At 48.9% G+C, this 15,294-nt stretch overlaps 1 protein-coding gene across 4 annotated transcripts in view; it reads right to left on the bottom strand.

Annotated features, from left to right (window-relative positions):
• Nucleotides 1–10,362: 10,362 nt before the first annotated feature.
• ITGA11 (integrin subunit alpha 11) overlaps nt 10,363–15,294 on the bottom strand; it is a 149,877-nt gene continuing 144,945 nt past the window's right edge. For 2 of the 4 annotated variants that reach the window (XM_008170512.4, XM_042856550.2), the window contains exon 30: nt 10,363–13,605. In XM_008170512.4, coding sequence (XP_008168734.2) covers nt 13,534–13,605 — 72 coding nt within the window. In that variant the 3' untranslated portion in view covers nt 10,363–13,533. The remainder of the gene's footprint in view (nt 13,606–15,294) is intronic. The other 2 variants (XR_010590923.1, XM_042856551.2) reach the window with 2 other exon arrangements.

The following is a 15,294-nucleotide window of genomic DNA, read 5'->3' as shown; positions in this document are numbered from 1 at the left end:
TCGCTCTGCATGTTGATCCTATATCCCTGCACCGATGAGCAGAGTGAAATACCCCATTTCTAGCTGGAGTCAACCATCGGGGTCTAAAACTTATGGTCAGTGGGTTTACATAGCTGTAACTGAGGGCATGATTGGCTGTTCTATAAATTAAAGCTATGCAATCCTACCATGTGGGAAACAGGGAAGGAGAAGTTACTGCTGTATTTTATACAAAGTCTCCAAGCTCTCCTTGCTATGAAAGGTCATGGAGGCAGTCGTCTTTTAAACTATATCGCTGCCCCAGATTGCAGAGGCAGCAATGCCTTCGTGTGGATCAGTTAGACCCTTAATTTGGTTTAGGTTTGACAATGACTTATGTATTAATTACATTACCACCTGTGGTGTACCAACTTTACCTACCTGGGCTCTTCTAGTGGGGTTTCATTGAAAGTACCAACAGCTGTTTGGTTTGGGGAGATACTACAGGCAGAAGATGCACACTGAAACTACCCATAGCTGTCCCTCAGACTTAGCCAAATTGTTGATGGTTCATTAGATACCAACCGACAGCATCAGGAATGTTGGCCAAAGGATACTGTAGGCATGACTGACACAGAGGCATCCAGGAGGCATTCTACTCTAGCCATTTATTTTTAAAGCGATTTTGGGGAACATTTTGAGGCACTTATTTTTTCTCATTTGGCTTTATGCAGACTGTGTATGGTCTTTATAAAAATCAACACTGAGCTCCTGTATACATTCCTTTCACCAGGAAAAGGAGTTCTACATTTGTTCTCGGAAAGTGAGCGAGTGAAGGGCTGTAGTAGTTAGGTTTGATTATAAATGTTTCTGTGTTTAGAGAGTTTGTGTGACAGAGATACAGGCTTTCACAATGCTGCTGCTAAGCCTGTCAGTCAACTGGAGGGGGCGCAGATATCAGGCAAACTCTTGGGCGTATTCACTGAAGGCTCCTGGACGTCATTTGGCGAGTGCCATTCACTCAACTCCTCAGATACCAATGGAGAAAGACGGCTCCCCCAAAATACTTGTGCATGATGAGCGGGAGTGCAACAGAGCTGGGACAGATGCACATCTCTGCTCTTTCACAACCACCATGCTCTTAGTGTTGGGTCAGCTGAGTTTAGGACTGTGGGCCTGAGCTGCTGATCCTCATAGCTGTTGACTAGAGCCCTACCTAGTGTTGCCAGCTCTTGCAACTTTATTGTGTCTCACGCTATTAAATGCTTTTTAAAGTCTCAACTCCTGGAGGCATGTGATTATGTGACAATCTCAGCTTTCATATTTTTAATAAAGGTAAGTTTCTAACCTTCATGGTTGTGGAGAAAAGGTGACCTGTGTGCATCTCAAAGGCCCAAACAGGAGAAGGCAATGGAAAGAATTCCAAATGTAGTATGTGTGTGTGTGTATATATATCATCTTATTTTTAATCCAATCTGACAATTTTTGGATGGGCCTGACTCATCCATTTTGAACACTAGGCGTCAGCAATACTTCTTCCCAGCCACTCTTCCTAAGGGGGGGGGGAGAGATTGATTGTATTGCAGCAATCCAACAATTCGCTAGGATTGATTGTTCGAATGATGGCGTCATTCTATTGTGCATAGTTCTGACTGTTCCTTTAATTTAATCGTGCTTGTAAAATAGTACAACTTGTGATAGGCCTATTGATGATTTGGGACTCACATTTCTAGTGTTGGTGGATAAAACAAAATTTTATATGGAGATATACCTATCTCATAGAACTGAAAGGTCATTGAGTCCAGCCCCCTGCCTTCACTAGCAGGACCAATTTTGCCCCAGATCCCTAAGTGGCCCCCTCAAGGATTGAACTCACAACCCTGGGTTGAGGAGGCCAATGCTCAAGCCACTGAGCTATCCCTCCTTATGTTCCTTTTTAAGGAGTGACAGCTCAGGAAAAAAATTATTTGGGGAAAAGGAATTTTTTTAATAAAAAATGAATGCGTTTTGTGTTTAGGAAACATAAAATTTTGGATCAACAGTTCCGGCTCATTGTTTTGATAGTTCCCATTGAGTCTGATCCTGTGCCATTGACACTTACTCACCTAGCACCTCCTCCGGCACCACCGCACAGTCCAGCTATTACATGAGGAAGGCCCTGAGGGGGGAGTCAGCTGCACGCTGCTGCAGACTGTAGACCTGGGGCCCACGTTCATAGCTTTTCTGTCATGGCTAATACTGCCTTAGTTTCAACCCAGGGCACCTCTACTTGCAAAGCTGGAAAGACTTAACGAAAAGTGAGATTTAAAATCTGCTAAGCCACTCTAAACGGTGGTGTGTGCCTCTTAAATTGACTAGGAGGAAGTGTAAGCTAACCTGCAATAAGCCATTCTACAACTGAAGTAAGGGTGTCTACATTGTATTTTGGACTGGTTTAACTAAACTGCTGTATTCTAAACTGTGGCAACTTCTGTCCATAACCAAGGCCCCAGTTTTCAGATGAGGGCTGTGAATCCATATTACTTGGGTTAAATATCTCCTGCAAATGAAAGCTTGGATTTGAATGGATAGAAATATTGACATTCTTAAAATCACCGCCATGACTAAGCCTTAAGAAACACGAGGGTTTGTATTCTGCTCCCATAAGGCACACCCTGGGGACTGTCAAACATAAGAGCTTTGGCCTTGTGCCAGTAGCCACCAGCGTGTGGCACTATTACCCCTGGTATTGTGAAAAACGGGCATTTCTAAAGAAAATACGCACAAGGCTAAATCCAGCTAAGCTGCAGAAATACATTTCAGGGTAAGGTTATAGTTAAAGAAAACCGTTCCCCCAACAACCTTTTTCAAATGGGAGACTTCGTTGCTGCTCGTTTGCTGCCCCCACTGCTCAACTCAGCCAGGGAAAAGCCGTGACCCCAGCTTCACTGCTGTTGAGAGACTCCCGGTTTTGCTTTCGAGTCCCCGGTACTGGAATAGTTGAAGTGCCAGTATCACAGCAGGGCGTGTGCATGGTTGTTTCCAACCCCCCCAAATCAGCTGTTTTATTAGACACTTAAATTAAAATGTTCAGAGAATCCTGGGAGCATTTCTCGCAGCCAGGCGTGGCCCCAGCTCAGCCGAAATGTGACTGGGGGGGGGGGGGGGGGGGGGGTTGGCACCATTAGCAGCTGCTGAAGGTGGCCTGGCTGCCCTTAAAGCGAGGGGCGAGTAGTCAGCATGGAGAAGGTCTCACCGACTGGCTGAGTACAAAGCAGGGGGTAGATCTGATATGCAGCATCCAGCCGTGCCCTCCCCAGCGACTGCATTGCTGAGCGCCCACCTTCCCGGCCAGGCTTAGATAAAAACCACTTTCATTCAGCGCCACCTTCAGCGAAGGGGCCCCCCCGCAGCATTTTCGGGGTGGTTTATTTCCTTGGCCTGGGCCGCTCTCACTGGGAGGGCCAGGAGAGGGGGGTCGTCCATTTGTTTTGCTTTCCATCAAATGCTAGGGAAGCTGGTGGCCAGGCCCGGCCCTCTGTGTGCAGCTGTGTCTCTTGCAGTCACCCAAGCCCTTCTCCTGCCCAGTTGGCTGCCTCTACCTTTCAGCTGCTCTCGGGGGTGTTGTACTGGTCTTGGCTGCGTCCCCATGCCCTGTGGGAGGGGGCCGAGGAGGAGAGAGACAGGGACGCTGCAGAGGACAAGGAAGAAAAGGGGCACTAGCTGAACTGACGGCATGGGCAGCGAGATGAGGGCAAGATTACAGGGTGGAGAGATGCAAAAGGGGAACAAGGGGCAAATACCATAAAGGGGCTGGACCAGGAAGCAGCAGCCTCCCTCCTACCCCAGCGTTGGGATGCTGTGGTTACTGCAACACCACCGTAGTTTTGCTAGCCAAGGAAGGGGGGTTGAATGAGTCCCGAGCCCCAGACTTTCGGGTGCACCTAGCACAGGGGGGGCCAACCTGAGCCGGAGAAGGAGCCAGAATTTACCAGTGTACGTTGCCAAAGAGCCACAGGAATACGTCAGCAGCCCCCTCTCCCGCGTTCCCAGCGCCTCCCACCCACTGGCAGCACCCTCCCCGCAATCGGCTGTTTTGGGGCGTGCAGGGGGAGGAGCGAGGGCACAGCTGGCTCAGGGGAGGGGGCGGGAAGGGGTGGAGTGCATATTAACATGTGGCTCCGGAGCCACCCCCCGAGTAGCGCGTGAGGGGGGCTGCCCAGAGCATTGCTGTGGCCTTGAACGAGGGCTCAGGCTACAAGCTAGCCCCAGCCCTGCTGTCCCCTCTGCAGCACAGCCGCCCGTCAGGCGCGTCTCCTCTGCTGCACTGAGCCCCTCTGCAATGCGCGGATGGACGTCGCTAGGCAGCGCTCGGCCTGCTGTGCCCCGGAGCACCAGCGAAGCCCTAGTGGCTGCAGGGCCTGCCTGCCCCTCGCTCTACCGCAGCCGGCTGCGTGGTGGTACGGCGCCAGCCTGGTGACGGGCTAGTTTTAGCGCCTTCCTGGGGGCTTGTTGTAAATGTCGCGGCACGGGGATGAATGCAGGGCACATGTCAGACTCCAGGCCGGGCGAAGGGCCTGCTGCTGCGGCTCTAACCCCTTTCTACCAGGGCTGGGGGCCAGTGCGTAAGCTGGCGGGATACAGCAGTGCGGACCGCCCCCTGCATCCTCCCCCTCGGTCTCACACTAGCTAAGGGCAAATGAGTTCACAAACCTGCCTCTCCGGCATGTGCCACCCAACCCAACCACTGCAGTGCCCCAAGGGGCTTGTGCACAGAGTCGCCGTGCGTGGTGAACCCAGCTTGCAATACACCCAGGGGCTGGCTACATTTGTTTGTGTGGTGTAGATGGTCAGGCTTGGCCTGGAGCCCGGGGCGGGGAGGGCCCAGAGCTCTGGCTACACGACAATCAATGAGCCCCTTAGCGCCAGCACAGGCCAGCGGTGGGTGTGTAATTGCAGTGTAGCCAAGCTCCTGTGTAGACAAGCCCTAGTGCTGGAGGGGTTTTTCCACCTCTATGCAGCCCAGTGCTGCCACATGGCGAGAGCCTGTGTTAAAAGTGGGAACCATTGACGCTATGCGGATTACAACATTAGCCCCAGGGCAGGGGAGAGGCGCGGGGGTGGGGAGAGCGCGTGGAGCCCTGGCCTAATTGTCTGTTAGTCAATTGCAAACATTGTGCCAGCCTCTGGCCTGCTGGGGCTTGGCTCGTTCCGCATGCTAACGATGCAGGAGCGTGAATTCAAAAAAGCCCCATGCCAGGCAGGCGCTGGGCATGCACTGCCGTGCTGGGGGTGTGGCTCTGCATTTTAATTTAATTTTAAAGGAAGCGTCTTAAACATTTTAAAAACCTTATTTACTTTACATACAACAATAGTTTATATATTATAGACGTATAGAAAGAGACCTTCTAAAAACGTTCAAATGTATGACTGGCACGCGAAACCTTAAATCAGAGTGAATAAATGAAGACTCGGCACACCACTTCTGAAAAGTTGCCGACCCCTGCGCTACCCCAAGGCCCCTGCCCTTGCACCCCCTATTTCCTGAAACTGGAGGGTGCTCAGTCCAGCCAGTGGCCTGGAGCTCAGGGCCTGAGCCGGTGGCCCAGGGCTGGTATGGCCCAGGGCTGAGGTGACTCGGGTTGGCCTGGGGCTCGGGCCCGGGGCCTGGGACAGCTCAGACTGGCCTGGGGGGTTGGGGTGGGCAGCATTGCTGGGGCAGGCCGGCTGGTGGCCTGGGTTCAGGGCAGCTGGGGTGGGGAGGAGCTTGGGGCTCAGGAGGAAGGGGGGGGACCGGGGGGGGGGGGGGTCTAGCTGCCCCAAAGGGGTTTGTGTGCCGCCAAGCTTAGCATAAGACTGGCTGCACAGGCCGGGCTCTGGTTCCAGGCTGCGATTGGCCTGATCCAGATGCTATGGCACGCGGCTGTATTTTATGCGCCCACACTTGGTTTTTTCAGGGCCCGTAACCCTTGCTTTATGGTTGCTGTATGGTGTGACGCATGTTACCCTGCTGCATTAGGTCACAGCAACCGCGGCCTCCTGTTATGGGGCCGGGGACAGTGGCTGTGAGGTGGTGCCTGACAGCGCCTACCTCTGGTTTGGTGTCACAGCTAGCGCCAGCGCCAGCGTCATTACCGGCCCCCGATTACACAAGTGCTTGAGCGAGAGGTGCTGGAGGCGGGCAGGGGGCCAGCGGGTGTGTTACTTTTGCGGGGGATTAGTTACTGCTGTCTTGGGTTACAAGTACATGCAGCCTTTGCCCCAGTCACCCAGTTGTATGTGCCTAGTTGCGAGCTGTGTGTTTGTTCTTTTAGTAACAAAAGAGACCACATTGCCAGCAGCGCCTGCCTGCGCCCTGAGCCTGGCCATGTGGTAGGCAATGCTCTGGTGGCAGGTGCTCAGATACGACAGTGAACCAGCTGGGCTAAGAACCTAGATCACCAAAACAGGGCTTAGTGGGGTGCACATGGACAGTCATGTCCCCCCCTGAGCCCAGTGGCCCGGCCCGCGGCACTTCCCACAGCTCCCATTGGCCAGGAACAGGGCCGGCTCCCAGCACCAGCGGAGGAAGCATGTGCCAGGGGCGGCACATGGTAAGGGGTGGCATTCCGTCCATTCTTGGGGCAGCACAGTCCGGGTGGCTTTTTTTTTTTTTTCGCGTCGGCAGTTCGGGTGGCAGTCCAAGCGGCCTTTTTTTTTGGCTTGGGGCGGTAAAAATGGTGGCGCCGGTCATGGCCGGGAACGGCAAACCGCAACCACTGGGAGCTGCAAGCAGCCATGCCTGCAGACGCGCCAGGTAAACAAAGCGTCTTGCGGCCCGCCAGGGGCTTACCCTGAACAAGCCGCGAACCAAGTTTGGGAACCACTGTCCCGCCCCAAGGGCTTAGTTTTAGTGGTGGACTAAAGTTCTTGCTTACAAAAGAAACCACTGCAAGGCCCTGATTTTTCCCCTCCCGGGTTGCAAACCCTCCAGGATTGCCTGGGGTCTCCAGGAATTAAAGGGTAAGCTTCAGTTAAATCGTGTGCGGAACCCTCCAGGAATCCGACCACACAAGCGTGGCACCGCCCCCCGCCACGGCACTGGACATATCTCCATCAAGTACCAAGCCTAGAAGCCGATATGTGTGAAGTGGCGCTGCCATGATTGTGCGACCCGTGGCCTGGCCTAGCAGAGGGTTAGTACCGTTCTTCAGGCACATGAGGCTGGCGCTGGGGCCCAGGTGGAGCACAGGTGTCAGGCCATCGGACAGGCTGGCATGGCGTCGGGCTAACCGTGTGTTTATATGGTGACTGTGTAGGCCAGACAGGCTGGGTAGCCACCAGAGGGTCAGCAGAATAACTTCCTTGCCCCCTGGCAGCAGGTTTTTCTGAAACCCACTTGGCTTGTGCAGTTCCCGTCAGCTCCAATTCAGCTGGTTGCTGCTGGCCCTGGTGTGTAGCTGGGTGGGGGGGGGCAGGCCCTGGGTCAGAGGCCCCCCAACTCCATGGGTGCACTGGGGCTGGAGCACCCCTGGGAAAAAAATAGTGGAAGAGGCAGAGTGCGGGTGGGGCCTTGGGGGCTGGGGCGGCGTGGGGGGCAGGGCCTTGGAGTGGAATGGGGTGGAGCACCCACCCGGAAAAGAAGCAAGTCGGTGCCCATGCTGTGGCTGCACAGTGCTGTAACAGTGTCGGGTGTGCAATGCTCGCTGGGTAGGGCCACAAAGGGGCCTCAGACGCAGGGCTGCACTAGGGGGGGGTCCCTATGGACTGCATGGGGCGAGGCAGGAGCCAAAAAACTGGCATCACACAAGCCAGCACCCGGAGCCCCGGACCTCAAAGCAGCATGCCTATGGCTGGGGTACAGGTGGTGCCCCCACAGTTCGAACTCGCACCCAAGATGTGGCCACTCCATGTTCGACTCTCCACGCTGCCTGATGTGGCACAGGGATTGCTCCCATTGCATGGCCTAACTGTGGCTATTTGGGGGCGGGGGGGTGGGGGCTCTCGCTGTTCCCCTTTCCAGGCAATATGGAGCAGTCCTCGGGCCAGAGAGCGCAGGAGAATGATGCTGTAGGCTGTGGTTACAGCACTCTCTGGGGAGAAGCAGGTTCCAGTCCCTGCTCTCTCGAACAGCAGCTCTCAGGTCATTTGTTGGCTGGCGATCCCTAGAAAGCATACGGGCCCCTCTCGGGGGTTGGTGCTGGCGGGGAGGCATTTGTTCCCTTCCTCAGGCACTGTGATCTTCTGCCTCCGGAGAGCTCCAGCAGCAAAGGCACTCCATGCACACTGAATGTAGGCGTAAAACTCTCGCCACACGCCAGTTTGCTAAGGCCTGGCTGAGTTCCAGACACACCAGTCCAGTGTAGGGGAGGCAGAAAGGCCTGCTCGGGCGGCCTGCATTGCCTATGAATGTGAGACCAGCAGGCTGGGCTCACCCTGCACCCGCACAGCTAGGCGCTGGGAGTCAGATGCAAAGTGGGCACAGTAACCAGGCAGCAAGGAGGGGAAGGGGGTCAGCTGTGCTTGAAAAGCCTGACATCACCTCTTCGACGGACTGCTGCTTACTACCGCTGGGGGGCACCAGGCATTTGGCTTAGTTTGAAAGCTAACAGTGACCTTGGGATGCAGCAACTTTAACTAACCATCTGCCGTTGAGAAAGTGGATAAGGAAGTATTATTTACTCCTTCACGTAACACAAGAACCAAGGGTCACCCATTAATAGGCAGCAGGTTTGAAACAAACAAAAAGGAAATATTTCTTCACCCAACGCACAGTCAACCTGTGGAACTTCTTGCCAGAGGATGTTGTGAAGGCCAAGACTATAATAGGGTTCAAAAAAGAACTAGATAAGTTCCTGGAGGGATAGGTCCATCAATGGCTATTAGCCAAGATGGTCAGGGATGTAACCCCATGCTCTGAGTGTGCCTCGCCTCTGTTTGCCAGAAGCTGGGAATGAGCGACAGGGGATGGATCACTTGATGATTACCTGTTCTGTTCTTTCCCTCTGAAGCGTCTGGCATTGGCCACTGGCAGCAGACAGGACACTGGGCGAGACGGACCTTTGGGCTGACCCTGTGTGGCTGTTTTTAATGTTCTTAACACAACAAAAAGGCACATAGAATTAAACAGAAAAGAGGGTGTCAGCCAAGGCAGGCCCCCCAGTACTTGGACGTGGTATATCTCATGTGAGTTCAGAGTGGAGGTTAGTCTGACCACGGTGTGTGTGACGTCCTTGTGGCGATGTCTCTAAACATACCTCTGCAAGCATCGTCTCCCTCACAGCTGATTGTTCGTTAATGTTTAGGAGCGATGTCGTAGCGTGTTGAACAGCGGCGCATGCTCCCAGAGTTGCTAGGTACTGCACGTTAGCAGCCTAAAAATGGGCTAGAGCAAAATGCTATAAAAAACAGCTCCAATGTCAAGCAGAGGCCCCTGTTCTCTCAAAAGGTTTGGCTCTTTACCAGCCAGGGACAGAGTGAATGGTAAAGGATTAACATCCACAGATACAAATTTAAACTCCTCCCCTGGGGCCAGATGCTGCCCCGACTGGGAGGGGTGTAAATCTGGCGTCACAGGAATTAGTGAGAGGAAGCTTTTATCAGGCTGAATAAATTCAGGTCAAAGAACTCCAATGGGTCTGATTGGTTTCCGGCCTGACCGTACACTTCTCTCAGCTGTTGACGGTTTCGGTCAATACTACTGGAGCTGAAGAGGGTCGTGGCGGAGCCAAAGCCCGTCTTCCCAGCTGCAGCAGCCAGTTTTAAACCGCTATGGTGCTTTTTTGGCCAGCTCACAGCTAGACCTAAGCCCAAAGCAAACTCCATGGGGCAGTTTGGAGCTGGGGCTTCACTTTTTCGGCATGGGTCCCTCTAATCTTGGCCAACATGCCTCACCCTTTGTAAAACCGGCTGCCAGGGACCTATGCACTTGCCCCCCAGCCAATTCATGCTGTTCCAATAGCTTAAAAAGGCAGTAAACGCAGCAGATCTCCTCTGTTAGCGAAGGGGCTGTCTTGGCGAGGTGCATTGCTGGAACGGCATTGTGCTCCAGGTACTCGGAACTGCTGGAGCAGCCCCACGGGTGCCTCTGCAGTGACGTCTAGGTCAGAGCAGCATTAAGGCTGATCTAACGTATCCTGAGGACAATGCAAAAAACAACCAAGCCGTTTAGACTCCCCTTCTGTGTTCCTGCTCAAACAGGCCAGAGAACTGGGGCCTTGGCGTACAAAGGTTATGAGCTGCTGCTGGCATTCACTACGCTTGTCTCCACCACTGGTCTATGAACAGTAACTCAGTCATTCCATGTGCTTCTGGGAATGAACGGGGCGGTGTGAAACCAAATGCTATTTGCTGACCTTGCAGGGACAACCCGATCCCGGCTGAGTTCAGCAGCGTCACGACAGAAGAAAACATGAAAAAATAAACAGGCGAAGCTGAACACTAAGACCATGTAGACAAATCTTCAAATTGTATTTCCCAGCAGTTCAGTGTTACAAAGTAGAGCTGCACATTTCGAAGCGTATTTACATACCCTGTGTACAAGCACATTGTTTGCATATTATACAGCAGTGACAAGTTTTGGCAAAGCGCGTCCATCCAATTGGAAACTGGCTAATCGTGTAACTTGCACTTGCCAGCGGAACGCTTCCTATATACATGAGCAATGTGAACTTCAGATGCAGCTCAGAACAAGGCTCCGGCCAGACGCCGCGCAATCCCGATGAAGATGGTAGTGCTGTTTTTGTTCTTTATGAGACTGGTGGAATACACGATAAAAGCTTTTATTTGTCCATTATTAGTATAGTATAAACAAGAATTGATTGGGCAATCATTTTCTTTTGTTTTAAGGAACAGAATTAATACGAAGTCGCTACATTTCATCCGTTTGGTTGTCAGTGGAACGACCCTACAGCAATACTGGGTATTTTATTTACACTGTTGCTTATTCACGATTGGTCTTATTCTGTGCCCACCGAAGGAAGTGGCAAAGCACCAGTTGACTTCAATGGTGCAAAATCAGGCCCCAGTGAATTTTGACCTTGAGGTATTTTCTATTTCGTGTATATTGAAGTTATTTAAAATACGGGGAAAATGCTAATGAGAAGCTGAAGTTTTGGATTTGAAAAAGAAACTTAATTTTCTCATCGCCAACATCTGGAATGAACAAGCTGCTGAACAATGTGTGGTGGTTTGTTTGTTTTTTTGTTGTTGGGTTTGGGGTTTTTTTTGTTGGTTTTGTTGGTCAAAGAGAGAGGTCGTGTGAGGATGAATTGATGACTTCAGTGTTCTTTATGCAGCCTTCCATTTAAATACTTTCAACAAGATTATTTTGCAAGATTTCTGAAAACTGATTACTTATAAAAGGGGGAAAAAGAAACTCTGTACAGTGGCCAAGATTTTAGTTAAGCCAGCTTAACAAGAAAATGCACTCTTGTGGTGGGAAACACATGCTACTCCCAATATAATATTGAATTAAAGGGACAACGTCAGGTCAAAAATCTCCATTTAGTTTTGTAAAACAGGCACCCCCATGGTAATCATTCACAAAGCCTAAAACTATCATAGCTAGTCCCATTCTTTGTTTAAAATCGCTAATGGAAACAAATGTAAATAAACACCTCCCTGAAGCAGTTGCATCCCCATTACTAGCCCCTGTTTGGGCTAGTGCAGGAAAACATGAAAGTAAAATTAACTAGAAATAATGAAACTGACTAGACCTTCCTTTGCTCAAGCTGAGAAATGCAAAACGCAAGAAAAGCAGAAACAGAAACAAGTCAATTAGATTTGGTTTTCAGTTTAAATAATCGAAAGGTTTAACACAACGATAAGGCCCAACGGGGATGATCCTGCAACGTATGTGTGGATGGGCCACAATGGGATACTCATGCTGCAAGCGTAAGCATTTAGTTTTTTTAACCTGACAGTGTCCCTTTAAAAGAAGGCCTCTATATAGTCGTTCTGGAAAATATATTTATTGTCAAAATAAATAAGGGCAGAAATAGTATAATCATAGTCCCTCTTTCCACTCTCCTCTAAAGGCATGTGAACAAGTCAATCCAATTCTAGATGATAATTGTTGAAAATGGTTTGGCACAGAATGGTAGTTGAAACTATGAATTTTTAAAAATACTGTATTTTTTATCCTTAAAAAATACTCAAACAGTATTTAACAGACTTCATTACACATCGGGTGGACGTCTGCTTTCTTTCTTTTCTGTCATAAAGTTAATATTAGCATAAATAATTATATTATGCAAAAGAAAAGATTTTTGTCAAACAGCACTGATCATCTCTGCATTACACAAAGTATATACAATTATAATACATGTTTGGATTCCTGTTGCACGTATACTCTTTGAAATTGCACAGTTTGTAGAAAACACTTCAAACTGGTTTTTTGATGTTCTTTTGTGTTTAAACAGGTAAATATTTTCAGAATAAGTATATACAGCTGGACACTGAAGTTTTGCATTAAGGTGCTTTAATTTGCTATTAATTGTATTCAGTGCATTAAAAAGAAAGCAAATTAAAATCTCTGTATTAAACTCTCCACTCAGAAAATGTAAAACACTTGGGGATCTGTGGCTTTGTATTGGCCTGAGCCAGCTCCGCTTTGCTTCAACGGGCGCTCCACTGAACTCTGCATTATTAAATTTTGATGCACAACATGAATTTAACAAATGTGTAATTTGTTCAATTGATCTGTTTACTAGCTGGACAGGATTTTTTGTCTCTTTCTTCCTCACTGGAGAAATCTTATTTCCTCAGGCAAATCATGCACTTGGAGAATTCACATGTGGCATTTTACTGACAAGTCCGCCTAGTTTGAATAATCCAAATGTTACCCTTTAATATGAGGTATCTCAGAAGTACTGGTTAGTAGCAGTGGCAGCAGCGAAGGAGTGCTCTGCACAAGGGCCATCCCCTCAAACGATTTTTGAACACTACATTTTGAACACACTTCACCCACAGTGTGTGCGGCCATTTAAATGAACAAACAATAAATGCAGGTTTACTGTTGCTACAGCTTAACAGTTGGGAACTAGACTTTCTATGTCTTTTAGCTAGAACGTCTCTCAAATCCCATCCGTAATGCCGATTGAGAAGTTCAAGAACAGGAGGTGCAATTAATCAGTGGGATTTTATACAACTCAGGCATGAAAATTAGCTCCTGTAAATCTCCTGAGATTTCACCCTAATCTCACAGCTCTCACAATTAATCAGACTGGCTTGTTTTTTAGATCTGTAGCATGTCATTAAACTTGCAATCCCCAGCATGAAAACATTAATCATAATGACCACCCCTATTCTGTTATTGCCCTTAGTTCTCTCTCTCTCTCTCTCTCAGATTTGCACAGCTGCCTCCGACTAGGCAAAACAGAGCTATTTAAAACCAGTTTGAAGTACCTTTTGATGCTTGTGCTCCTGTGGCCTACAGCCAGCGAATCGGTTTTATTTAGATAATTTCACACAAAGGGGTGTATTCTCATCTCGATGCAAACGGAGTTCCACACCCACATCCCTCAGCATCAAGACAGACATATACTCCGTAAGCTGTAAATGAATAGGAACAGGATGATAGATAGATGAGCTTCACAGGCCCTCGCTGGGGAAGCCTCATTCTAATACTTTGGCATTCTGCTCCTGTTCTGTATCTCTCTTGCGACTGGCACTTTTAAAAAATCCAAGCTGTAGGAATTAAAGAAAAGACAAAAAGACAACAACAACCCACCATTACTTCAGCTGCTTATGTTGAAGTGCGTTTCTTTTAAAGGGATATTGTCAGGCAGTGAAGGGCCCACATTTACATTTGTTGACAATAAAAAAGAGTTTGGAAAATTAAATTTTGACAAAAAATGTGTTTGACGTTATAAAGAAAAATCCAGTGAAAAACTTTTCAAATGGCTTGCATTTCAATTTCCTTGAAACCTTGCAGCACCTGCTGGTGTTTGCAAGGCAGGAAGTGAAACTGACTCATCTGGCCAAGGTGACTCAGGCAGAAGTCTCAATGGCAAAGGGTAGAATCATAGAATCGCAGGACTGGAAGGGACCTTGAGAGGTCATCTAGTCCCCTGCACTCATGGCAGAGAGTTTTTAGTTTTTCATCATTTGGTTTTAATGTGTGTTGATCAGTAAATGTGCTTTTTACAAAATATGGTGTGGAACCTGAGTGTTCCTGTTCCTTTAGAGCAGTGATACCCAGACCTCAGTCATTCAGGAGCCAAATTAATGATCCACATTACCCAAAAGAGCCACAGGGGTGTGAATTCACTGTTTCATTTACGATATACAGGAAAAGTTTTGCTATGTTGGGAGAATGAGTGGTGCCGGTTAGCCAATGGAATACCAATTTTCAAAGAATTAGAATACAATCAAATGAATAAAGTATAAAATCCAGTACAGTAGATAGATATTCATCAATCCAGCAGTAGTACCGCACTGCACAGTGGTTGATTTCTTGAAGCACTTAGGTGTAGACAGGTAAAGTGTTCTATGCAGTAGGTTATTTGAGGACACTACCTATCACTATGGGCCGCGCGTGGCGTACACCCAGGTCACTGAAAATACACTTACACTGAACCTAATTGAATCTTTGATGATTCAGAAGGCACTTCAGGGTCTTGCAGTGCTTCAGGGTCATTATAATCAACATCAATTATCATTGTAGATGGAGAAGGTGGAGGAGATTGGGCTGAATCTGTACTGACCCTATGACGCACCCTGGAAGCTGCTTTTTTGAATAAATCCCTGATATCAGCTTGTTGACTTGTCCTCTGCCTCTTTCGTATAGAAGTGGAGTGCAGAATGTGCAATTACATAACCTCCTGGGCAGTACACTAGTCCCGGTTGCTAGATTAAAGATTTGTATTGGGAGAGATCAGAAATGCTGGTTAATAGAGCTTTCTGGTTGATAAAGTGCGGGATAACGCAGCTTTTACTGCATCCGAAGAAGTGGGCTGTAGTCCACGAAAGCTTATGCTCTAATAAATTTGTTAGTCTCTAAGGTGCCACAAGTACTCCTGTTCTTCTTTTTGCAGCTTTTACTGTATAGATTATTCTCACAGCAAAATTACTGACCAAGTTATCTACAATTGGTTAATAACACAGTAAAAGCTTCCTGATTGGCTAATAATTAAATCACGCAGTGTTTTAATATCCTGTGCTGCAAAGAGACACATGAAAGAACCACTTGCGGCACCTGAGCCTCCATCTGAGTCTCGCTGCTTTAGAGTGAGAAATTCTTGTGGGATTTCTCTGAAGCTTAAAAAAAAGAATCTCTGTTTATTCAGTGCTGCTGGGAAGCCTGGTTTGTACTCCGGGGTGGAAAAGAAGCACCTCCCGTGTTCAAAGGTTTTCAGACAAAGCAATAATAGGTGC

This window comes from Chrysemys picta, chromosome 10 (genome assembly GCF_011386835.1).
Source record: "Chrysemys picta bellii isolate R12L10 chromosome 10, ASM1138683v2, whole genome shotgun sequence".
Classification (NCBI taxonomy): Eukaryota; Metazoa; Chordata; order Testudines; family Emydidae; genus Chrysemys; species Chrysemys picta.
This window is presented reverse-complemented; position numbering and strand designations above follow the sequence as displayed.